Below are 26,328 nucleotides of genomic sequence, written 5' to 3' on the forward strand. Positions count from 1 at the left end.
ACAGCATATGCCGCCGAGCCGGCCCAATAGCTTGTAAAATATAAGTAGTTTAGAGGACGTAAAAAGTTTAAGTTCGTGGGGGAGCCCCCATGTAAATGTTCCTGTGTGCTTAATGACTACAATTGGTTTTGTTTTCTGTGATGGAGTCACTCCGTTCGGGAAAGCTTGTTCCCTTTTGTTCCATAGTTTTCCCTTAGCATAATTTTGTTTTTATTCTTTTTTTCTCGTACCTGCCCGTTTGCCCCATAGGCTGCAACCTTGGGAGCCCGGGGCGTGGCCCGTAAGGCTCAGCTGCTCGTAACCGTAGGAAAAGGCGGGGTGCGATCGGTCGGGATGTTTTAGAGCAAAGCTACGTAAGGCAAATTAAAGGAACGAACTCCCCTTTTGATCGGGTAGGAAGGAATTTCACCATATGATAGTAAACAAAACAGAGAGGTAGTAGTGTCCCCTAGTGGAGCCCCCGAGCGCCCTAGGCCAAAAAGTGTTCGGGTCGGGGTGCTTTTATAGGAGCATACACTAAGTAAACAATGGTAAGACTGAAACTTAGGTTAAGAAAAACGACATAGTTGTTCCAAGCGTTCGGAGAGAATGTCGTTGTTGTTGTCCTTCAGACGTTAGGCGTCCGGTCGGCTCACTTCAACCTTCAGTCATATAGATCCTTGCCTGCTATGCCCTCTTTCTCGGTAGGTGCTTCTTTGCCTTTTTCGTCCTTTGGCCTACCGGCCTGCCACAGAAGGTGCTTGAGGAGCTGGCAGTCCTTATAGAGGTGTTTGACGGGGTAGTCATGATTGGTGCATGGGCTCTCCATGAGCTCATGGAAATGGCCTGGAGGGTCCTGCTGGGGCTCCATGCCCGCATGATCAGACGTGGCGACCAATGCGGAGTTGGCCGGTCGGTGGCGATCCTTTTTGTTCTTTTTTCCCCTCTGTGTGGAGGGGCCCTCGTCCTGATCCTGGCGCTTGGCCTTACCTTTGACTCGGCCTCCGTTGGAGCATGGTGGGAGCGGCGCTTGCTGGAGGTGTTGGACAATGGTTCGTGGTCCCAAGCTATCAGGGCTGGGACTCCGGTCACTGCTACGTGTGTCTCGGTTCGGTCTGAGCCACGCGTATACACGCGATCGGTGCAGAGCGGTCGTCAAGTCAAGACGAGGAGCCAATGCGGCCTCCTGTGCCATGCTCGGCGGTTGTAGCGGTGATCGGGTGGCGCGACCCATCTGCTGCGTCCCCATTCCCCTGGTGGGGAGCAAGGCCACGAGTCGGCATTGCGATACGGAGCTCTCCGATTGTTGAACAGCGGCAGTCTCCACTAGTGCCCGGAGGTTCTGGTGCATCGCCTGTTCATGAGGGTCGTTCAGCTCGGACAGGCCACGCAAAAGCATTGACGCGGCGGCGATGTTCTGATTGGCCCGAGCGAACTGTGGGGGATCGTTCCCCCTATCCATGGTGTTGTGCTGGACCCAATGGGCATGACCCCAGGCGCTGCTCACCGGTCTACGCGCACGGGGCGTAGTGTGGTGCGCCGAGCGCGCTGGTGCAGCCACTGTTGTCGTGGCTCCTCGCCTTGCTTGCATGCGAGCTCGAGGGTCTCCACATGAGGATCTGGAGGGGCGTGAGTCTGCAAGGACTGCGTTACTGCCAGTGGCTGTCCCAGAGCGTCCGCCATAATGCACTCTCAGGATGGACGGTGGCTTGGTGCCACGTTGCCGATGCTGGAGCCGTCACTCTCAACATCGTCATCCATGAGGTTGAGAAAACAGGTAGGGGCATAGCTCGCCCTACCCATGAATTTGGATGTGAGAGGGGGCGATGTCGGCATCCTTTGGAGCCCCCAAGCGTACGCGTCTACGAGAGACGTGAGGCCGTAGGCGAACCGGTGGTATGGTGGTCGTGTCGGGGACAACGGGGTCCCTCCAGGTAATTGGCGGAAGATGTATAATAGTAAGTAAATAACAATATGTATATTACTGACAGAGGGGTTTGAGCAGAGAGTTTGCTCGGAATGAAGCGCAGATGCCATGTCCTCAAAGTCGTGCGTCCCAGAGTCGATGCAGGGGTCCCCTCTAACGGGTGCCAGAACGAGTGCCTCCTCACGGAAGTGTACTACACCGAGCCGGTCGATGACGAAGTCCAGGCTTTCGACGAGGAAGGCCTAGGATGGCTCGAAGACGGGTGGAACCCGCATCCCAACAGGTGGGAGCGCGGGAAACTCCAGTGAGCCGAAGTGAATCGAATCGGCAGAGCCCGCCACGACGAGGGTGGTGGAAAAGTGGGCCATTCGATGACTAAAAAGTGTTGAACATACAGCGTATCCCCCACGGACGGCGCCAACTGTCGGTGCAGAAAGTGACCAACAAGTAAATATTTGTAGTTTTGCCGTATGTTGTGGTCGGAGGTGGCCTAGCACCCAATGACACAGGGTTTATAGTGGTTCAGGCAATGTGCCCTACGTCCAGTTTGAGTCGGTCGGTGACTTTATTCACGAGCCTAGGTGCTCGAAGTTTGTAGTGGGGTTACAAATGAGAAGAAGAAAGATGGGGTGCACGAGAGGTCCGGTCGGCTCCGGTCAAAAGGGCTGATAGCGACAGGAGTTCCTCTATGAGCTAAGTGTTCAAGCGTGTGCTTGAGGTCTGAACCTGACGGTTCTGTGGTTGTGAACAAATGAACTTGATTGATCTAATGAATCTGGAATGACTTGTATGAACTTGAATAAACTTGGGTCTCTTGGGATAGAGCGCATCCCTTTTTATAGATGAAGGGAATGGCCCTACAAGTGAGAGGGAGAGAGTTCGTATGCTTCTAAGTCTTGTTGCCCAAGCCGGCGGGTACAAGAGGATGGTAGGCGCCCACAACACTTTTGGATGTCAGTTGTAACTTGTATGTGGGAGGTTACGTCGTCTTGTTTCGGGTATGGCAGATGTCGGCATCTGCATATACTGTTGATACCGAGAGGCATGTGAGGAGTTTCATCATGTTCACTTGGTACGGTAAATCCCGACATCCGCAACAATGTCGATGTCCAGAGGCACGTGGGGGGCCTTACCGTATGGGAGTTTAACAGCGCCCACAATACTGTAGTGGAAAATGTTGGTGCCTACAATACTGTTTGTGTCAGGGCTGTTACAGAGTACTGTTCCTGTAGGTGACAGGGTACGGTCCCTGGTATCATGGTTTGACTTGAGCGCCTTGCCTTGCTTTCTCCGTTCGTTCCCTGGTCCCTTCCGGGCGGGCGTCCCCAGTCAGTTGGTCCCAGTCGGCTCTGGTTGCGCCAGTCGGAGAAGAGCAGTGAGCAGGGTCTTTGCGTACCCCGGTCGAAGACGTGGGGTCGGAGTCAGAGGTAGGGCTTTGTCAGGCCTTCCGGTTGGAGAGACCGTCCTAAGGCGGCTAGAGACCGAAGTGAGCGCTTCGGTCGGAGTGGTGGGCTAGAGTCGACAAGCGGATGATGTTCCTCCTCGGCCTGACCTTTCGGTCGGTGACTGGACCGCCCTTCTGGCCTGTTGTTTTAGACACTTGGGCTGGCATATGAGTTGCGCGCTGTCTGCTTGGGTCGAGCCTTTGCGGGAAAGCCGGTCCGCGAGGGACCCCAGATTTTTGAACCCAACAGTAATATTAATACATATTCTAACTATAACTATACTAACTAATCTAATATTAACATCTATACAAAGCTAACTACAACAAATAATTATACTAAATATAATGTATAACTAGACTCACTAACTGTACTAACTAAACTAACTAACTTTACTAATTATACAAACTATACTTTACTAATTATACTAACTTTATTTATTTTACTAACTTACTGTACTAACAATGTCGATTCAATCAACAAATACACTAGGGGAGTACCTCGTGGCGGTGGCGCGCTACACCAGGCCGGGAGGCGGGGGCGCGGCAGTGAGGTGGTGGCGGGTGCGGCGGGCATCCGTGGCGCGACGGGCAGCCACCGTGCGTGGCCGGAGGGCGCGTTGGGCGGCCGGAGGGGATGGCGCGCCGATGTGCGGGCGAGGCCGGCGCGGCGGCAGGCACGCGGGCGGACAGGCGCGCAAGCCGACTGGGCCGCGGGCGGGCGCGGCCGTATTTACCCGGCTCTGCCGCGCCACCGATCAGCGCCCCGGTCGTCGCCACGTCAACCCTCTCACCGCGCCACCTTGCATGACGTGGCACAGGTGTTTTGTCGCACCAGGAAAATGGGCGCGGCCAAAAGTGTTTGTTTTGAAAAAAAAAATTAAACAGTGTTAGATTTAAAATTTATTTAAAAACTGTTAAAAAAAATCGTAGTGGAATACACAGCTAGCGCCGGAAGAAGCAAGCGTTCTCCGCGACGCCGCCAGGCTATCCATCGCTTGCTTAAGTACAGCCCACTCCGTATAGAGACATAGATGGGTGGTGCTTCGATCGAACTGTGCTCGAGAGCTAACCCATCAGCCATTGGTAGCCCGTGAACGAAGGTTGCAACCAACTCGATCCTCCCACAAGAGCTTCGCTGACATCGATCGCAGCTGGCCGGTCTAGGGGCGGACCGTGCATGGCTGCGTGGACCTCTGCCAAGGGCGCTTTTCTCCCGTGGGCTCGCAGCAGCAGCGGCCATGGCGGCCTCTCGAGTGTCCTGTCAAGGGCGTTGGCTTTGGCTACGGTGCGTGCGCGATTCTCGTCGTGTGTGTAGCTGTGCACCGTTCAAATCCATGCATAAATCTCTCTCGCGCGCGCCGCGTGGAAGGAGCAGAACTGTTCATGCTTTTATTCGTTTGTTTCCGTAATCGATCGTTCCTTTCTCGGCCATGGCCGCCGCGTCCACCATGGCCCTCCCCGCCGCGATGAGATCCATACTCAGCGCTCGGAGGAGTAACGTCTCCACTTACGCTGCTCGCGATTTGCAGGCCGGAGGAGGCCGCGGCTCGCTTCTCCCTCGCCGGTGGCAGTTGTCGCTGCCGCAGCTGGACCACGTCGACAGGTGAGTCTGTCTGAGTCACGCGCCCGCGCGCAGATCCCCGATCCCACCATTCTCCATTGTTTCGCTTTCGCCATCTGCGGGCCGCAACGACATGCATGTGTGTGAACGACTGAACGTGTGTACGCGCAGGTCCGACGAGGAGAGCGGCGGCGGCGGCGAGATCGACTGGGACAAGCTCGGCTTCGGCCTCACCCCGACCGACTACATGTACGTCACGCGGTGCTCGCCGGAGGACCGCGGCGACTTCCCCCTCGGCGAGCTCTGCCGCTACGGCAACATCGAGCTCAGCCCCTCCTCCGGCGTTCTCAACTACGCCCAGGTTCGTTTCGGTTCGGTTCGTCCAGGACATGCATGTGCATGGAGCACACGATTTCTCTCTTCTCTAGTAAACTATTGACGTTGGCGATACTACATCCCTGCTCCCTAGACACCGACGTTAATTAAATATCTTGGGTAACAAATTCTTCGCATGCCTGGCTGCAACCAACGACTGCCGCCTCCTGCAGGGGCTGTTCGAAGGGATGAAGGCGTATCGGCGGCCGGACCGGTCCGGGTACACGCTGTTCCGTCCGGAGGAGAACGCGCGGCGGATGCAGCACGGCGCCGAGCGCATGTGCATGCCGGCACCGTCGGTGGAGCAGTTCGTCGACGCCGTCAAGCAGACCGTCCTCGCCAACAGGCGCTGGGTGCCGCCGCAGGGAAAGGGAGCCCTGTACCTCCGGCCTCTGCTCATGGGGAGCGGCCCGATTCTTGGGCTGGCTCCGGCCCCGGAGTACACCTTCCTCATCTACGCCGCACCCGTCGGAAACTACTTCAAGGTCAGTGCCACACTGCCACTGCCACACTGGTTCCGGTTCAACAGAGTCCGGCCGCCGGAAACGAGACGCGAATGACAGGCCCGCGACGGCGCGACCTTGATTGATTTTTTTTTTCTCAGGAGGGCCTGGCGCCCATCAACCTGGTGGTGCATGACGAGTTCCACCGCGCGATGCCCGGCGGGACCGGCGGCGTCAAGACCATCGCCAACTACGCGCCGGTACCTCCGTTCGGACACATCTAGAGTATACTATCGCCTGACGACGCGTTCTGGCGGCGCGCATTGTGCGGTGCAGTGACTGGCCGGCTGACGACGGGGTGTGATGTGCAGATGCTGAGGGCACAGACGGACGCCAAGAGCAAGGGGTTCACGGACGTGCTGTACCTGGACTCGGTCCACAAGCGCTACCTGGAGGAGGTGTCGTCGTGCAACGTGTTCGTCGTCAAGGGCGGCGTCGTCGCCACGCCGGCCACCCGGGGCACCATCCTCCCGGGCATCACGCGCAAGAGCGTCATCGAGCTCGCCAGGGACCGCGGATACAAGGTTGAAGAACGCCTAGTTTCCATCGACGATCTGATGGGTGCAGACGAGGTATTCTGCACCGGGACGGCGGTGGTGGTTGCTCCGGTGTCCACAGTTACGTACCAGGGCAACAAGTAAGAATTCTCCTCGTTCGTTCGTTCGTTCTTTCTTCGCGTACCCCGGCAAGTTTTTCGTCATGAACATATACAGATCCACTGATTTTCCTCCTCGGTTTCTTGGGCGTTCGTTTCAGGTACGAATTCAGAACGGGCCCGGACACGGTGTCGCAGGAGCTATACACGACTCTGACATCCATTCAGATGGGCCTGGCCGAGGACAAGAAGGGATGGACAGTAGCAGTAGAGTAGATTACGGTGACAGACAGCATTTGGGGAATGCCAGCGCCACAACATTCGATCCTACGCTGCGAACAGCCATCGGTATTATCATCCGGTAGACCGTAGAATATATACGCAATTGATCAACATGTAGTATTGGAGCAATTGAAAAATAAACCGTGTGTTGGTGGCGATCAGTGAGGCCATTGTTGAGCAGTCATTGATTTGATTTCCAGCTCCCTTGTGCACTGATGATCTTCCTTGGCGTCTCCGTATCGACAGCTCCATTTCAGTGTATCGTGCAACTCACAAGCTAGATACAATCAGTCTTGCAGTAAGCATCGCAAGCACAAAGCGATCGGGTCGATCTGCACGTTTTCACGCGGCGAAAAGAACGTGCACCAAACCCATCCAAGTTGCAGCAGGGCCAGGAGGAGGCATTTTTTCCCCCTCCGAGCCCACGTCGGCGTGCCAATCCGAATCAAGAAAAGAAACGTGTGCTTTCATGGGTGCGTGTAGATGCTTAGTGGATCCTATCGTAATCCCCTGCAAGAACTCGGTTATACGGAGACGACACGGGTCTTCCAGCAGCTCGATCAGACGAGGAGACAGGCCGCGTGGCACGTGCCAGCGTGACATTATCTTGTGTTTATCCCGAAAGACTGCGTAGGATTAGGAGCCATGAAAGACTGCGTAGGTTTCTCATTCCAGTGCCAGCACAAACAACCAGCTAACAACAACCAACAACCAACCACTAACACAGGAAAAACTTTTATAACGAATTAAAGATGTTGATGCACTAAAGTCACATACAATACTATTCTTACCGAGTTAACCTTATCAAAAGAATGAAATGGTCAAACGGAAGTTTACAGGACAACAAATAAGCAACAATATAGCAAAGTAAGGAAAAACCCATAATAGTTATTGATATTACTTGGGCAAAGACGCAGCTTTTTGACGCATCCTCTGTATAAACCTCCCATTGTGAAAGCTCCTACCAGCAACATCAGAATGGAACTTCTCCAAGGGATAAGCAAGCTTTGTGTTCCTTCCATCTTTGAATAATGCGTAACCAAGGACACGCTGGGCATCAATTTCTTCCACACAATCTGAATAGAACAAAAACTGGTATGGTCACAATAACTTTAGAAATGGCACGGGAATAGAATAAGATAACAAAAAATGGGCTTTACCTTCGAGTCCCAACTCAATTAATTTCAAGTAACCCCCAGGTTGCAACAGTTCACCCACAATTCTGTCAGGTTCTGTCAGACCCCTTTCGATGAGAAGCACCCGACGGCCATCCTACATTCCCAACAAACAAAGTAGATTAAAATAAATAGAGAGGAGAGATGAAACGATATAATACAATAGAGAGAATTATATCCACATCCAGATGAAACTAGGTTCTCACTCCAATAACTGCAAATACGCATTGGAAAAAATAAATCATTCAGCTGACATCAAGCCAAATTGGATTAGTATTAAAGCTTGGATAGTACTAGTATACTGCCCTATATACAGCTGGGTATACAAGATAAAAGATAGTTTAACATGGTCTCATCCATATGTAGCCAGTTAAAATAATTTCTGCCCAGAGCTTTCGTGCTCACAATTTGACAAAACGATGAGTGGATAAAAGAAATCCCATAATAGGAATACTTCAAGTGGGCAAGGAGATTTATTGTTGCTTTGTATCATACATATAACCATTTCTGATGTGAATATTATATTATCTGCAAACAAATGGAAAATAGTCGATTCAAGTAACAGGACGTGCCCACATTTTCGTTTTGATGATACATCACTCTCAGAGTAGATTGGAGTTATGTGAAGTTTCATAAAATTGATTGGACGATCCTCTTTTCTTTGACCTAAATTAGTTTGGCAATTCATTAATGTTGAGAAAGAGCACATCAGTACAGCATTGAATCAACTGCCATCTACATTCATGAAAAATTAGTAAGGTCCTCCAGCAACATTTTCTTCAAATTCAAGGTAAATTTACACCTTCAACATAGCACTATGGAAAACATTAAGCATGCCTGGTCACTCTACTAGACAGAATTTGTTTTTAGTGTCCACGGTCAAGAGACCTGATGTTTGAGGCTTAAACGTATAATCTTCTCTTGGCTGTTGCTTTCTCCCCCCTCGCCCCCACTCTCTCTTTCATTGTCCATCCAAGAAGGTTGTGGCCAAGAATTGACTAGTTCATTACAGAGTGTTCAAGTATTGCAAGAATGCTTTAGTTGGAGAAGGGAAAATTCTCCATTCACAGTTGCACGACAACGAAATTTGGCAGCACCTAACTGCCATATAAGCCACACAAATTTCATGTCCACAAAAGAAACCATGACACCGACAGAAACCTCACTTTCCACTGACACGGTAAACATGCAAAATTCACCAACGTAGTTGCAATAAAATCAAAGCAATTTTCTATTTTTGAATCTATCTCTGAGACTTATTAACAACCGTAGCCAGAACCTTATTACAGAAAGGTAACTGACATCTAATCTCGTCAGGAAAAAAACGGGTGTCTTGGAATAAATAAACTAATAACTAAATCAAACCATGCAAAAACAGGACTGAAGTTGTTCTTGGGTCTATACGTCATGAATGAAAGAAAGTTACGATCCGTGCTAGTAGCTCACGCCAAACCAAAAATTCAACACCGCATTCCCATTCACAATAGAATACCAGCTGTCGGTGCAGAAAGTAGCCAACAAGTAAATATTTGTAGTTTTGCCGTACGTTGTGATCGGAGGTGACCTAGCACTCAATGACACAGAGTTTATACTGGTTCAGGCAATGTGCCCTACGTCCAGTTTGAGTCGGTCAGTGACTTTATTCCTGAGCCCAGGTGCTCGAAGTTTGCAGTGGGGTTACAAACGAGAAGGAGAAAGATGGGGTGCACGAGAGGTCCGGTCGGCTCTGGTCGGAAGGACCGAGAGCGACAGGAGTTCCTCTATGAGCTACGTGTTCAAGCGTGTGCTTGAGGTCCGAACCTGACGGTTCTGTGGTTGTGAGCTAGTGAACTTGATTGATCTAATGAATCTGGAATGACTTGTATGAACTTGAATAAACTTGGGTCTCTTGGGAGAGAGTGCATCCCCTTTTATAGATGAAGGGGATGGCCTTACAAGTGAGCGGGAGAGAGTTCGTATGCTTCTAAGTCTTGTTGCCCACGCCGACGGGTATAGGGGGATGGTAGGCGCCCACAACACTGTTGGATGTCGGTTGTATGTGGGAGGTTACGTCGTCTTGTTTCGGGTATGACAGATGTCGGCACCTGCATATACTATTGATGCCCAGAGGCATGTGAGGAGTTTCACCATGTTCACTTGGTACGGTAAATTCTGGCACCCACAACATTGTCGATGCCCAGAGGCATGTGGGGGGCCTTACCGGATGGGAGTTTAACGGCGCCCACAATACTGTAGAGGAAAATGTCGGCGTCTACAATACTGTTTGTGTCAGGGCTGTTACAGAGTACTGTTCCTGTAGGTGACAGGGTACGGTCCCTGGTATCATGGTTTGACTTGAGCGACTTGCCTTGCTTTCTCTGTTCGTTCCCTGGTCCCTTCCGAGCGGGCGTCCCCGGTCGGTTGGTCCTAGTCGGCTCTGGTTGCGCCAATTGGAGAAGAGCAATGAGTAGGGTCTTTGCGTACCCTAGTCGAAGACGTGGGGTCATAGTCGGAGGTAGCTTGGCGCATCTCATTCCTAGCTTGATCAGGCGAGGCACTGAAGACCTTGTACAGAGCACCGGCCAATGTGTTTATTGTGGAAGCAACCGGCTGAAAATATGATGGTGTGAAAGAAATAGAAAATTGTGGGTAAGCCACGTAACTGATGGTTATACAAAGACTGACCTTCCGTAGTGTATAGAACGATTCAAGGTACTTGCACTGGGAAGATGCGTCACGAAGATTGCGGAGAGGCTTGAGAAGATTACGTAGGACAACAATGTCAGATAATGCAACAGTCATTCCTCCACCAGTTAAAGGGTGTCTCATATTGAATGCATCCCCCATCAAAAGCGCACCAGGGGTCGGATGTGGAGCCGCTGGCATGCTCCTATCTGGCATTGTTCTTATGCTTCCCTTATCAATGGCCGCTATGAAAGAGTCATAGATTTCTGGAGGAATCTGACAACATAAAATTATCCGTTATGACATCATGTTGCAAAAAGTAGTCAGGAGAAACTGCAGTAAGAAAAAGATCATTGATATTTTTAAAAGGAAGAACTACCTGGGGTGCAACAACAGTTTTGAGATAATTTGCCATTTCACCGCTAGCTATGGAAGGCACCTTCTGACCAGGGACATCAACCAAACAGCGCACCTCTATGCTGCTAATTGGGTAAAATAGGATTGGAGAAGGATTGGCCAAGATAACATGGCCATTGTTTGGATGTGGAAGTTGGCATTTCTCCAATACCAGCCCAACAAAACATGATGGAACGTCAACCTAAGCACATATCTCCATTAACATCCACAAGGCACAAAATTTAGCAATAAGTATGGTGTAAGTATAGTATAAAGGGTGTACCTTTGGAGAGCAAAGGGTACGTCGTAGATTCAAAAAGCAGCCATCACATACAATCGTCAGGGGCGCATAAGCTTTTAGTTCTTCACCTGACTTGGTTTTGTATTGAACACCTTTAACAGTACCATTTTCTTCAAGAAGTGATGTAACAATTCCTTGCTCTAATTGGACACTGGACGAACACAACAGCATGTCAAAGATTAACACATGTCACATGCAGATGCAGTTGCATAAATAATTCATTACGTGCAAAGTTAAGACATGTCAAATTGAGAATAGAAAAGGGGGGAATAACATGAGAACAAAAACACACCAAACAAAGAGCAGTAATCAAGAACTTTTATAACGAATTAAAGATGTTGATGCACTAAAGTCACATACAATACTATTCTTACCGAGTTAACCTTATCAAAAGAATGAAACGGCCAAACAGAAGTTTACAGGACAACAAATAAGCAACAATATAGCAAAGTAAGGAAAAACCCATAATAGTTATTGATATTACTTGGGCAAAGACGCAGCTTTTTGACGCATCCTCTGTATAAACCTCCCATTGCGAAAGCTCCTACCAGCAACATCAGAATGGAACTTCTCCAAGGGATAAGCAAGCTTTGTGTTCCTTCCATCTTTGAATAATGCGTAACCAAGGACACGATGGGCATCAATTTCTTCCACACAATCTGAATAGAACAAAAACTGGTATGGTCATGTTGATGCAAAAGTGGATCTGCAAACACAAAGGGCTAATACCCGAATCGATATCCAAAGCGTGCCCGTCGATTTGACCTGTTAATCGACAAGGATGAAGATACGAGCACTTTGGTCCTGACAACAGCGATACGCCTGGAAGTCACGGCCAAGAGGTACTCACACGGAACGCGAGAATCGCCAAAGGTCGCACTGAAGCGATGCAGCTCGCCGAATCAATGAGAACTCGTAAAAAGGAAAAATATGCAAATTGACGAAGTCGTCGAAAAGTAAGTAGATGCAAATAGGAGTAAAAATTGGTTTTGATATTGATTGATATATTTATTACATTGCCCCTCACTCCATATTTATACCCTGATCTAAAGAGACACAACCAAACACAAATAGGACACCAAGCCCATATCTAAGGAAACACGTGACTCTTACATGAATCATACTCTAACAAATATAGAAAAGGAAATCAACTCCTATCTATTTCCCTGTCCGCCTCAATTACGATGGAAATCTCACCGTCCTCCTTTCCATCGGCATACTCCCTGTTTCATCGGCAGTAGTCTTCAAGCCTTCCTTCATCGGCATCGACAATAACATCTCCAACCTTATCGGCAACGCCCGAGTCTAAATCAACCTTTCCATCGATCACCACCATTCATCGGCAACCATCTTTACAAACTGATTTTCATCGGCTGTCAGCGTACACAGTAACTTTCCTCTGCCGATTAGCCCACTCTGATCATTTTGACACGTGCAAAAAACGGTGTCAACACATGCCCCCCAATTTCGGAGTATAAAATCATTAATGCTCCGAAATTTACTCCAGATAACGTTTGCCTTCGCCCAATTACCATAACTCATCATTCAAGCCAAAACTTGATCTGTTATCAAATCTAATCAAATCTAATCCTGATTCACGCACCTCAGTAAATATCGCACAATTGCCAACCAGTCTTGTCTTGATTATGGTTAAGATACCGAAACAATAATCCATCGGCAAGATCCTAACATAATAATGTCGCCACTTTCAGAATTAGAATATCCTGTACCGATATCTCTTCCAAGTCATGATTACTTGCCATCAAATCATCTGTACAATCCCTTGATTATCGTGCGAACAGTTACCATATCCATCTGAACCACCTTGACCTACATGCGCGCGGTATAGAGATAAGTCCAAAATACCCCTACTCCAAGCGGCTTATAAATAGATTTCTCCGGAACGCTCGTCTTCTACCCTCAGACCCTAATCTTTGACATTCTCTCTTTCCGGCGGTGACTCCGACGAACAACTGCATGACCTCAAACAACAAGAACTTTTCTCTAGCATCAACCTCGAGTCTCCGGCTCGTGCCCCCATCTACCTCAAGATAATGGCAATCAACTTCAATGTCCCTGCGGTTCGTTCCACTTCCGTTACCTTTTACCTCGATTCCTCTGGTCTTTGCGAATTCATACAGTCGGTAATTTTTCTTTTCTTTTGTTCTTCGGATTCTCTAAACTTAGGAACTGCGCAACAAATTAGTTGTTCCAACCGATCAGCCACATGTCCAATGCCTAGGACCAATGGGTAACCCAGATCCAACCGATCTGATTAATGCAGAAGTCAATAGAATCCCCTTTAGAGCCCAAAATTTTTCTCTGAATTTATGGAAAGATACATTCCGATCTTGGCCCAAAACCATCAAAGGGTGGAAAGATTGGTACTTAAGGGTCAATAGGTCGATGCAAGTATACTGGGCAGAACGGAAGCTAGACCAATGCATTAGGCTATCCATTGCCGATATGCAAAAGAATGAGTCAATGATGATTGCAGCTGCTTACTTCTGGTCAAACACAACAAACACTTTTATGTTTGGACATGGCCCAGCTACTCCCACACTTGCCGATGTCCACATGCTCACTGACTTGGATATTTCAACTGCCGATGAAGGCTCCATCTATGGCAGAAAATCTGAATATAGGGTGAATACCCGCAACATCGGCGGTTGGACGGGATACATTCAAGAATGCCAGAAGACCGGGACAATTAACCAGAGGGAACATGCCACATTCTTGAATATGTGGTTAGAAAAATTTATCTTCTGTGGTCGATCAGTAGGACCAACCAACGCCTTCCTCCCCGTGGCTGAACTCTTGGCCAATGGTGTAAGGTTCCCTCTTGGCCGATACCTTCTGAGCTCCACTTATCATCTTCTTCATCAAGTGTCTCAGAAACTTTTGCTTGGCGAACCCATCGGCAACTTAGGAGGCCCGTGGTGGTTTATCTACATGTGGCTGAATGCCCATATGCATAAGCATTTGCAATGGGACTTCTTTGCCCAACAATTCCCACAAGAAATTGCTGAAGACCACGTGCTTGGGGATGAGGAATCGGCAACACGCCCGCCCCTCAATTTTGGTGAAGCCATAATTGTCCTCCCTGGAACAGAGGCCAATGAAGACCAGATCGGCAGATTCTTCCAAAGCTTCTACAATGGTCTTTCTCGTGATCATAGGGCCTGGGTACCTTATATCGACGAAGAAAATAGATTCCCCCTTTTTTTCAACTTTGCCGATGACACTCTGAATCAGGATAATGAACTCATGATGGCCATCATTACTCCCAGGGCAATCCCAGTAAACACATTCGGTAGCGGAAAAAACACCAATATCACGTATGAATTTTACAATCCATCGGCAGTATCCCGTCAATTGGCTTTTGGGCAACTGCCAATCAAACTTTGTTTTGCCGATGTGATCAAACCCAGAGAAACAATCACCTGCGGAACAGATTGGAGCAGGGTAGTGCAACTTTCCCCCGATGCCGATACTACAGATGTCGATATATCCAACTGGACGCCAGTATCTTTCATCACCGAATCATATAAGCAATGGTGGCGAGAGTGGAAGGAACAATTGTTTGCAACATCTGCTCACTCATATCGGCACATGATCGACCCTGAATACGCCATTCCTGATGACGCAGTAAGTTTCTTTTAACTCTCTTTTGCTTTTTCCTTTCATATATCGGTAACTAACTTTCTCGTGACAGGTTAACAACCCAGCACCATCTATGAGCATAAGTGGGAAACCCTTCAATCTTCAGCCTATTTCCCCGATATCACCGATCGGCTACAACGCCCCCACCTTAGCTGCTTTGACTCACCAGAAGACTCGCGCCAAGACCATCACCTCCAAGTCCAAGTTGGCTATAGCTAGGGCCACTCCATCGGCTGCTGCTACAACCCTGATCAAGGCATTCAAGGTAACAACCCTGTTTATTTCTACTCATGCCGATCACAGACTGTATTAACATTAATCATCAGGGTGTAAGAGCCTATGCTGGATTGTCATCGGCAATTCCTCTGACACCAAGCACCACTACCTCCGACAAACCTTCAGAGGTATTCCTTCGATTTTACATTTTATCTGTAAATACCATACCTTACACTCGTTTTGCAGCAACAAATGGGTACATCGGCAAGCGTACCAGATGTTCAAGCTCCACAACCAACAAGTGCTGATGCCCCCCAGCCAACCACTGCTAAGGTCCAAGCAAAGCGCAAAGCCTTAATAGATGCCGAGGCACAGCCAAAACGACAGAAGTCCATGCCGATCCCCCCATCTGCCCCAACGTCTGCAAGCCGGCCAGAATCAATCGATGCAACTGAGCAAGCAGTTAACCCTCCTGTACAGGACATACCATCGGTCATCATACCCCAAGGGCCAACCACCGATGAGGCTACAGAAGATATCCCATCGGCAAGCTCAGCCGATCCTTCACACGGCATACTCCAGGCTGCTTCCTCCAGCCAAGCACAGGAAATTGCCTTGAAATAGGTAAGCCGATTGACCTAGTCGATTTATAATGTTCATACTTATCCTTAATTGACCTCTTTTTCTTTTCCTCAGGAACAAGACTCCCCAAACAACCTATTTTCCTTTGCCATTGATGTTTCTGATGATGATGGAGAGGAAACAAGTTCTTCCCTTGCACTGGGAACAATATCGGTAGAAATTAAGTCCAAGTTGGAAGCTCTCCTGAACTTGCTACAGCAGGATACCGCCCAACTGGTAGATGACTCGGACCCTGCAAAGGCAATTTTCAAAACAATCCGTGGCCAGGTCCTTGCCGATGTTGAAGAAGTACTCTTCCCAGCAGCCCATTTAGAAAGCCGCCAACTGCAATATCAACGGGCTGCTCAACGTATTGCCGATAGAGCAGCTCAAGCTCAACTCAAAGAAGAGATGCTACAATTGAAACAAATTGCCGATGAGAAGCACAAGGGCATCGGCAACTTGCAGACTTCGGGCGCTGAACTTAAGCAGAAAATCTTAGATTTATCAGCAAAGAAGATGGCTCTATTGGCTGAATTGAAAGAAGTCGATGCAGCCTTAACTCATGCTCAACAAGAAGAAAGCCAGCTACCCAATGCCATCAAGGCCCTTCAGCAAGAAAGAGACATCCAGGCTCACAAAGCTTTGGCCATGAAGAAAAAACTCAAGCCTGTGGAGGGTGCTGCCGATGACGACATCAAAGAAATGGAGGAAGCCGACTAGATTTGCCTGCGTGCGATATTAGCTATCCAATCCTTGTTAAACTTGTACTCTTGTTTATTGTATCGGCACTTTACGAGACATTGACATCCTTGCATAATTCTAGCCGATAGGCCTATTATCGGCACTTATACTTTTATGCATCCATCCAGATACTAGGGTAATATTTCTTTAAATATTTTCCATTTAATGCTCTAGGAAACGCAACCCCTTCGAGGGTTTCTAGAATATATGTGTTACCAGGAACAGACTGATTTATCCGATATGGACCTTCCCAATTAGGAGACCACTTTCCAAACTTTGAACTTTTAGTCCCAATCGGTAAAATCAATTTCCAGACCATATCTCCATCGGCAAACTCCTTTACCTTCACCTTCTTGTCATACCATCTGGCTACTCTTTTCTTATTTTCTTCGATGCTAACTAAAGCCCTTAACCGATGACCCGCCACATCTTCCAACTCATCCTTCATAAGAGTATCATAATCATCGGCTGTCAGCTGATTTTGAGAACATATTCGCCTTGAGCCAACTTTAATTTCCCAAGGCAATACTGCATCGTGTCCATATACTAACTGATAAGGCGTTACTTTGGTTGCACCATGACATGACATCCGATATGACCACAAGGCTTCATTTAATACTGTATGCCACCTTCTAGGATTTTCTTCAATTTTGCGCTTAATGAGTTTGATGATCCCTTTGTTAGAAGCCTCAGCTTGACCATTAGCTTGAGCATAATATGGAGAAGAATTTAAAACTTTAATTCCCATACCTACAGCAAACTCATCAAATTCTCCTGATGTAAACATAGTGCCCTGATCGGTAGTGATAGTCTGAGGAATACCAAATCGGTAAACAATATGCTCTTTCACAAAATCAATCATATTAACCGATGTCACCTTTTTTAAAGGAATTGCCTCAACCCATTTTGTGAAATAATCGGTAGCAACCAGAATAAATTTATGTCCTTTGCTCGATGGCGGATAAATCTGACCGATGAGATCGATAGCCCATCCCCGGAACGGCCAAGGTTTGATTATAGGGTTCATAGCCGATGCAGGCGCTCTTTGAATATTACCAAACTTTTGACACCCCTGACATCCTTTAAAATATTTAAAACAATCTTCAAGAATAGTCGGCCAATAGTATCCATTCCTTCTGATCATCCACTTCATCTTGAAAGCCGATTGATGCGCCCCACACACTCCTTCATGAATTTCACCCATCAAGCTCTTCGATTCATCACTGCTAACACATCTGAGTAAAACTCCATCTATAGTTCGATAATATAATTCATCATCGAGGAGCACATACTTGGTAGCTTGGAACCTTACACGTCTTTCAACCTTTTTATATGGATCCTTTAAATAATCGACAATCTCCTTTCTCCAGTCATCAGTATCGACTGCCGATGTTAGCACTTCCTGAATAGGCTGATACCCTGAAGCATGCTGAGCTAGTCGATTAGCCTCCTCATTATGCAGTCGAGAAATATGTTCAAGACGAAAATCTCTAAATCCTTTCAACAATTGCAAACATCTTTCATAATACAAAATCAAAACTTCACTTCGGCATTCATAAATTCCAGCCAATTGATTTATAACTAGCATAGAATCACCAAAGATTTCAACAGCATCGGCACGTATCTCCTTCAGTAATTCTAACCCTTTTATCAAGGCTTGGTATTCAGCCTAATTGTTTGTCGACGTAGCAACAATCGGCAATGAAAACTTATATTTCCTTCCATGAGGTGAAATTAACACAATGCCGATACCTGCTCCTTCACCACATGTGGACCCATCGAAGAAAAATGTCCAGGGAGCAACCTCCAGAGAGTCCACTGTATTACAATGCTGAGTGACAAAATCAGCCATAACTTGCCCCTTAACTGCCTTAGTTGATTCGTAACGTAGTTCAAATTCTGATAATGCTAAAATCCACTTGCCGATTCTACCACTTAATATCGGCATTGACAGCATATACTTGACTACGTCGTCTTTGCATATGACCGTACATTCGGCAGATAACAAATAATGTCTTAATTTGACACAAGAAAAGTATAAACACAGACATAATTTTTCAATGGCCGAATACCTTGTCTCAGCATCCACTAATCTTTTGCTCAAATAATAAATAACACGTTCTTTCCCCTCAAATTCTTGAAAAAGAGCTGAACCGATAACGGTATCATCAGTTGACAAATACAACCTGAAAGGCTTCCCGTGTTGAGGTGGAACTAGTACTGGAGGATTTGTTAAATATTTCTTAATTTCATTGAGGGCTAACTGCTGCTCAGCTCCCCATACAAATTCTTGATCGGCTTTCAATTTAAGTAGTGGACTGAAAGCCTTGATCTTACCCGACAGATTAGATATGAATCTTCTAATGAAATTAATCTTACCGATCAAAGATTGCAATTCAGTCTTATTGGCAGGAGCAACCACCTTGTTAATTGCATCAATAGACTTTCTACTGATTTCGATGCCCCGCTAATGCACCATAAAACCCAAGAATTGTTCTGCCGATACACCAAATGCACATTTATTAGGATTCATCTTCAATCCATGCTTCCTTGTGCACTCCAGTATCTTTCGTAGATCGGCTAAATGTTTTGTGACATCTCTAGACTTAATCACTACATCATCAATGTAGATCTCCACTAATGTGCCGATGTATTCATGAAAAATAAAGTTCATAGCTCTTTGATAAGTAGCACCGGCATTTTTCAAACCAAACGTCATAACTATCCACTCAAACAACCCCACATGACCTGGACATCTAAAAGCAGTCTTGGGAATATCTTCTTCAGCCATGAATATTTGATTGTAACCTGCATTACCATCCATGAAACTGATAATTTGATGTCCGGCTGCAGCATCAATCAACAAATCAGCAATCAGCATTGGATAGCCATCCATCGGTGTGGCTTTGTTGAGATTCCTGAAATCAATACAAACACGAAGTTTTCCATTTTTCTTATAAACAGGAACCACATTAGAGATCCACTCTGCATATCGACACTGCCGAATAAACTTTGCCTCAATTAATTTAGTTATTTTGGCCTTAATATCAGGAAGTATATTAGGGTTGCATCGGCGCGCTGGCTGCTAATGTGGCCGAAATCTAGATTTGATAGGTAACCGATGTTCAACTACCGATCGGTCCAATCCAGGCATCTCAGTATAATCCCAAGCAAAACAATCTTTATACTCTTTTAACAAATCAATTATTTGTTGCTTACACTTAGAATCTAACTTAGCACTAATAAAAGTAGGCCTTGGCCTATCGCCATCACCAATATCTACTTCTACTAAATCATCTGCCGATGTAAACCCTTGACCTAATTTTCCATCATCGGCAAACCTATCCATTAAAACTCTTCTTCAGAACCGACTGCTTGGATTGGTGGAATTTGATAATCAGCAACTCTAAGAAACTCTTTTTCCCAAATTTCTCCTAATATGCATTTAGTTCGCTCATAAGTATCTGATTCTGCCGATGCGATGATATAAGAAGAATCACCAGGGACAACCTCAATCTTATCCCCAATCCACTGTACGAGGCATTGATGCATTGTAGAAGGAACACAACAATTAGCATGAATCCAATCCCTCCCTAGAAGCAAATTATATGCACCCTTGCCATTAATAACAAAGAACATCGTCGGCAAGGTTTTACTACCGATGGTCAATTCAACGCATACTGCCCCTTTAGCCGGTGACACATTGCCTTCAAAATCCTTTAGCATCATATCGGTTTTGGTCAAGTCTTGATCTCCCTTACCAAGTTTCTGATACATCACATAAGGCATAATATTAATTGCAGCCCCTCCATCGATAAGTATCTTAGATACAGGCTGCCCATCAACTCTGCCTTTCACAAACAAAGCCTTAAGATGCTGTCTCTCATCATCGGTAGGTTTCTCAAAAACAGCCATCATTGGATCTAGTGTCAACTGAGCTACTTGATCAGAGAGAACAACTTCTTCCTCATTATCAGATAGTGCCAAAAACTCCAATGGCAACATGAATACCATATTAACATCTGCTGATGGACCCTTATTTTTGTGTTTTACCTGCCACTGCTAATGACCGAACCTTTCATTGGAGGAATTTTCCTCTTGGTATAAATCCTCCTGACGCTCACGTTGCATCCTCCTTCTCTGCGTCTTTGTCAAACCCTCCGGGCACCATCGAGGAAACTTGGTTTTCCAAACCGGCTGATAACAGGTCCTAGTTGACTCTACACGGCGTATATTAGGGTCCCTGTAGAATATTTCTTCATCAGGAACTCTTGCGTTTGCCATCTCCTCAAGCTCCTCTTGATTCCTTGGAAAATATCTAGCGCGTTTACCAAGCCTCTCATGTACACTAAGTCTGCCCCCCAGCCGATCATGCACTGATGCTCTGCCTCTGATCGGCTCATTGATAAATAAACCCTGATTGCTAGGTTGAAACCTCCTTTCTGACCGATTGACCCCATAATAGCCATTGCACTCAGGGCAATTTTCAACAGTTGGCAATTTAATACCTTCTTCCCAGCAATGGATGAAAAATGGGCACCTCCAATGATCTTTATGCCGATGCCATTCTTCCCGATGTCTCTCTTCTTGCTGTTGTCGATATCGGTCATTTCGCTGACGCCAACTCTCCTGCTGCCTTCAATGAGTAATCACAATGCTAGGTCGAGGAGGATTTTTGGAACTACTCCTTTCTCCCAGCAGACCCTTACTTTTTGCATCATCGGTAGTTATCCGATGTTGGGGATCCACTGATGCATTTTTCTCAGCAGCCTCTGACGTCAATACCTTGGTCTTCCCTTTAGCCTCCAACATATTTGCTGGAAAAGGGTGTTGATCAATTTTCATCGGCTTCTGGGCCTTGGAAGTACCAAACTTAATTCTTCCAGATTCAATAGCCGATTGTAACTGTTGCCTGAACACCTTGCACTCATTTGTACTGTGTGAAGTTGCATTGTGCCATTTGCAGTACAAGATTTTCTTCAACTCTTCTACCGATGGGATCACATGATTAGGTGACAGCTTAATTTGGCCCTCTTGAAGCAGAAGATCAAATATCTTGTCGGCCTTGGTGACATCAAAGGTAAACTTTTTTGGCTCTTTCTGACCAAAGGGACAAGATATCGGCCTTTTATTCTTAACCCACTCAGCTAAGCCGATAACTGGTTCTTCATCAGAATCAGAATCTCCTACTTCTTCAACAAATGATACTTTTTTACTCCAATTCTTTTTAGGTTCAAAAACCCTAGTGTCTTGATCAGAAATCCTTTGCACAAGATGACTGAGACTTTTAAACTCCTGAGAAGCATATCTGTCTTTAAGATGTGGCAATAACCCTTGGAAAGCCAGATCGGCAAGCTGCCGATCATCCAGTACCAGACTGTAGCACTTATTCTTTACATCTCTTAGCCTTTGCACAAAGCTTTCTACCGATTCATCATTACGCTGTCTCAATTTTACTAAATCGGTAAGCTTCTTTTCATGGATTCCAGCAAAGAAATACCTATGAAATTGTTTTTCTAGATCAACCCAAGTAATAATATAATTTGGTGGTAATGAAATGAACCATGTAAATGCCGATCCAGACAAAGATGATGAAAATAGTCGAACTCTTAATTCATCTCTGCTAGCTGCCTCTCCACATTGAATAATGAAGCGATTGACGTGTTCCATTGTTGATGTATCATCTTGCCCAGAGAATTTAGTGAAATCTGGTACCTTGTACCGATTTGGGAGAGGAATTAAATCATATGCAGGAGGGTAAGGAGTCCGATAAGAATAAGTATTGACCTTAGGCTTTATCCCAAACTGATCCTTCATAATTTCTGCTATCTTATCGGCCCAAAAAGCATCAGCCTCCTGCTGACGAACTGGCTAAATTTCTACAGGAGGTGGCTGCTGATATCCCTCCATATATCTTTGTGGCCCATGATCTCCAGCAATTGGCATATTTGCCGTTACTTGTGGTTCATTAACCTGTTGGAAAGGATTCATCGGCTGAGCTACCGATGCTTGATTCTGGAAACCAGCTTGCATATGACCTTGTTGAATCCCTGCAACCTGCTGATTTTGCTGAACCGTATGTTGAACAGGTAACTGTCCTAACCAACCTTTATTAGAACTCATCGGTACAAAACTTACCGATGGTTGGTAATTTGCTGACATTGTTGGATAATTATAACCAGCTTGAGGCATGAATTGAACCCTAGTTTGACTCATAGCAGGGGCTTTCTACTGCATCGACAGTAAGCTTGCCAATGGACTTGAATTGGGTGTCTGAACCAAAGGCATCTGGAAACCTCCTGGAGTTGGTTGCACAGTAGTTGCTGTGGCATATTGAGGCACTTGAGCCATCGGCGAAACAGCCGATGGTATAGGAGCTTTTCCTACTGCATCAAACACTTGAGGTAACCTAGGATTGAGAGCAGATGACTCCAGAGGCATACCATATCCCCACCAATTAGCAGGAATCTAGCTATTCTGAGACACAGGGCCTGACATAGCTGATGCCAATAGATCTGTGTTAAGCTGAACTCATCCTCCTGGTAGTACCTGATCTGATCGTATCGGTGTAGATTGAATATTAGGTAAGCCTGCCGATACTGGAGGAGAAGTAACTTCTGTACCCACAACGGCCGAGGGAGCCGATGGAGTATTGACAGATGCCGGCTCTGGTTGGTGATAGGCAGGCCCAACGTAATGCGATGACGTTTGTCCTTCTTTGAGAGTTCGAACCACAGCATTATGAACAGTATTGGATAGTACATTGGAATGATTAATTAAAGCATGATTTACTGCATAATTAACCATCTCTTGAAGTTTACCAGGATTGGAGTCAAAGGTAACCTGCCGAGGCAACGGCAAATCTTGCTTCTGGATGACTTGTCCACTCTTGTTTAGGCTAAACGATTTCAGACAAAGCTGCCTGTATTCTTCTACAGCCTTTTCCATAGCCTGCCTCTGCTCTTCCTTAAGATCTTCTTCTGATACCGCGATAATGTTCTCTGAATTAATCTCGGAATTGAACATATTGATCGGATTGATTGGTCCCACCGAGCGTGCCAAAAGATGTGTTGATGCAAAAGTGGATCTGCAAACACAAAGGGCTAATACCCAAATCGATATCCAAAGCGTGCCAGTCGATTTGATCTATTAATCGACAAGGATGAAGATACGAGCACTTTGGTCCTGACAACAGCGATACGCCCGGAAGTCATGGCCAAGAGGTACTCATACGGAACTTGAGAATCGCCGAAGGTCACACTGAAGCGATGCAGCTCGCCGAATCAATGAGAACTCGTAAAAAGGAAAAATATGCAAATTGACGAAGTCGCCGAAAAGTAAGTAGATGCAAATAGGAGTAAAAATTGGTTTTGATATTGATTGATATATTTATTACATTGCCCCTCACTCCATATTTATACCCTGATCTAAAGAGACACAACAAAACACAACTAGGACACCAAGCCCATATCTAAGGAAACACGTGACTCTTACATGAATCATACTCTAACAAATATAGAAAAGGAAATCAACTCCTATCTATTTCCCTGTCCGCCTCAATTACGATGGAAATCTCACCATCCTCCTTTCCATCGGCATACTCCCTGTTTCATCGGCAGTAGTCTTCAAGCCTTCCTTCATCGGCATCGACAATAACATCTCCAACCTTATCGGCAACGCCCGAGTCTAAATCAACCTTTCCATCGATCACCACCATTCATCGGCAACCATCTTTACAAACTGATTTTCATCGGCTGTCAGCGTACACAGTAACTTTCCTCTGCCGACTAGCCCACTCTAATCATTTTGACACGTGCAAAAAACGGTGTCAACAGGTCACAATAACTTTAGAAATGGCATGGGAACAGAATAAGATAACAAAAAATGGGCTTTACCTTCGAGGCCCAACTCAATTAATTTCAAGTAACCCCTAGGTTGCAACAGTTCACCCACAATTCTGTTAGGTTCTGTCAGACCCCTCTCGATGAGAAGCACCCGACGGCCATCCTACATTCCCAACAAACAAAGTAGATTAAAATAAATAGAGAGGAGAGATGAAACAATATAATACAATAGAGAGAATTATATCCACATCCAGATGAAACTAGGTTCTCACTCCAATAACTACAAATACGCATTGGAAAAAATAAATCATTCAGCTGCCATCAAGCCAAATTGGATTAGTATTAAAGCTTGGATAGTACTAGTATACTGCCCTATATACAGCTGGGTATACAAGATAAAAGATAGTTTAACATGGTCTCATCCATATGTAGCCAGTTAAAATAATTTCTGCATAGAGCTTTCGTGCTCACAATTTGACAAAAGGATGAGTGGATAAAAGAAATCCCATAATAGGAATACTTCAAGTGGGTAAGGAGATTTATTGTTGCTTTGTATCATACATATAACCATTTCTGATGTGAATATTATATTATCTGCAAACAAATGGAAAATAGTCGATTCAAGTAACAGGACGTGCCCACATTTTCGTTTTGATGATACATCACTCTCAGAGTAGATTGGAGTTATGTCAAGTTAAGTAGGTCATAAAATTGATTGGACGATCCTCTTTTCTTTGACCTAAATTAGTTTGGCAATTCATTAATGTTGAGAAAGAGCACATCAGTACACCATTGAATCAACTGCCATCTACATTCATGAAAAATTAGTAAGGTCCTCCAGCAACATTTTCTTCAAATTCAAGGTAAATTTACACCTTCAACATAGCACTATGGAAAACATTAAGCATGCCTGGTCACTCTACTAGACAGAATTTGTTTTTAGTGTCCACGGTCAAGAGACCTGATGTTTGAGGCTTAAACGTATAATCTTCTCTTGGCTGTTGCTTTCTCCCCCCTCGCCCCCACTCTCTCTTTCATTGTCCATCCAAGAAGGTTGTGGCCAAGAATTGACTAGTTCATTACAGAGTGTTCAAGTATTGCAAGAATGCTTTAGTTGGAGAAGGGAAAATTCTCCATTCACAGTTGGACGACAACTAAATTTGGCAGCACCTAACTGCCATATAAGCCACACAAATTTCATGTCCACAAAAGAAACCATGACACCGACAGAAACCTCACTTTCCACTGACATGGTAAACATGCAAAATTCACCAACGTAGTTGCAACAAAATCAAAGCAATTTTCTATTTTTGAATCTATCTCTGAGACTTATTAACAACCGTAGCCAGAACCTTATTACAGAAAGGTAACTGACATCTAATCTCGTCAGGAAAAAAATGGGTGTCTTGGAATAAATAAACTAATAACTAAACAAAACCATGCAAAAACAGGACTGAAGTTGTTCTTGGGTCTATACGTCATGAATGAAAGAAAGTTACGATCCGTGCTAGTAGCTCACGCCAAACCAAAAATTCAACACCGCATTCCCGTTCACAATAGAATACCAGCTGTCGGTGCAGAAAGTAGCCAACAAGTAAATATTTGTAGTTTTGCCGTACGTTGTGATCGGAGGTGGCCTAGCACTCAATGACACAGAGTTTATACTAGTTCAGGCAATGTGCCCTACGTCCAGTTTGAGTTGGTCGGTGACTTTATTCCTGAGCCTAGGTGCTCGAAGTTTGCAGTGGGGTTACAAACGAGAAGGAGAAAGATGGGGTGCACGAGAGGTCCGGTCGGCTCTGGTCAGAAGGACCGAGAGCGACAGGAGTTCCTCTATGAGCTACGTGTTCAAGCATGTGCTTAAGGTCCGAACCTGATGGTTCTATGGTTGTGAGCTAGTGAACTTGATTGATCTAATGAATCTGGAATGACTTGTATGAACTTGAATAAACTTGGGTCTCTTGGGAGAGAGCGCATCCCCTTTTATAGATGAAGGGGATGGCCTTACAAGTGAGCGGAAGAGAGTTCGTATGCTTCT

General features: G+C 46.0%; 2 protein-coding genes across 2 annotated transcripts; one reads left to right on the forward strand and one right to left on the reverse strand.

Moving 5' to 3' along the window:
* Nucleotides 1-4,366: 4,366 nt before the first annotated feature.
* On the forward strand, nt 4,367-6,859 carry LOC136533332 (branched-chain-amino-acid aminotransferase 2, chloroplastic-like). The gene is made up of 7 exons (XM_066525894.1): nt 4,367-4,635; nt 4,880-4,953; nt 5,083-5,272; nt 5,460-5,771; nt 5,891-5,989; nt 6,101-6,426; nt 6,546-6,859. The coding sequence occupies exons 1-7, from the start codon at nt 4,528-4,530 to the stop codon at nt 6,658-6,660; spliced, it is 1,224 nt and encodes a 407-aa protein (XP_066381991.1). The 5' UTR covers nt 4,367-4,527; the 3' UTR covers nt 6,661-6,859.
* A 3,388-nt stretch (nt 6,860-10,247) lies between these two features.
* On the reverse strand, nt 10,248-24,453 carry LOC136533334 (squalene monooxygenase SE1-like; the record flags this gene model as incomplete). The annotated part of the gene is made up of 6 exons (XM_066525896.1): nt 10,248-10,430; nt 10,506-10,781; nt 10,885-11,103; nt 11,185-11,353; nt 11,687-11,861; nt 24,342-24,453. Coding segments are annotated over 6 exons (1,134 nt in total), but the record flags the coding sequence as incomplete, so codon positions are not given.
* Between the last annotated feature and the right edge of the window lie 1,875 nt (nt 24,454-26,328).

This window comes from Miscanthus floridulus, unplaced genomic scaffold (genome assembly GCF_019320115.1).
Source record: "Miscanthus floridulus cultivar M001 unplaced genomic scaffold, ASM1932011v1 fs_857_2_3, whole genome shotgun sequence".
Taxonomy (NCBI): Eukaryota; Viridiplantae; Streptophyta; class Magnoliopsida; order Poales; family Poaceae; genus Miscanthus; species Miscanthus floridulus.

Bases quoted from the DNA above. Each gene is read 5' to 3' on its own strand.
- LOC136533332 (XM_066525894.1), top strand. From the start codon at position 4,528: ATGGCTGCGTGGACCTCTGCCAAGGGCGCTTTTCTCCCGTGGGCTCGC. The intron at 5,273-5,459 runs GTTCGTTTCGGT...CGCCTCCTGCAG, and splicing joins GCGTTCTCAACTACGCCCAG to GGGCTGTTCGAAGGGATGAA. The intron at 5,772-5,890 runs GTCAGTGCCACA...TTTTTTTCTCAG, and splicing joins CCGTCGGAAACTACTTCAAG to GAGGGCCTGGCGCCCATCAA.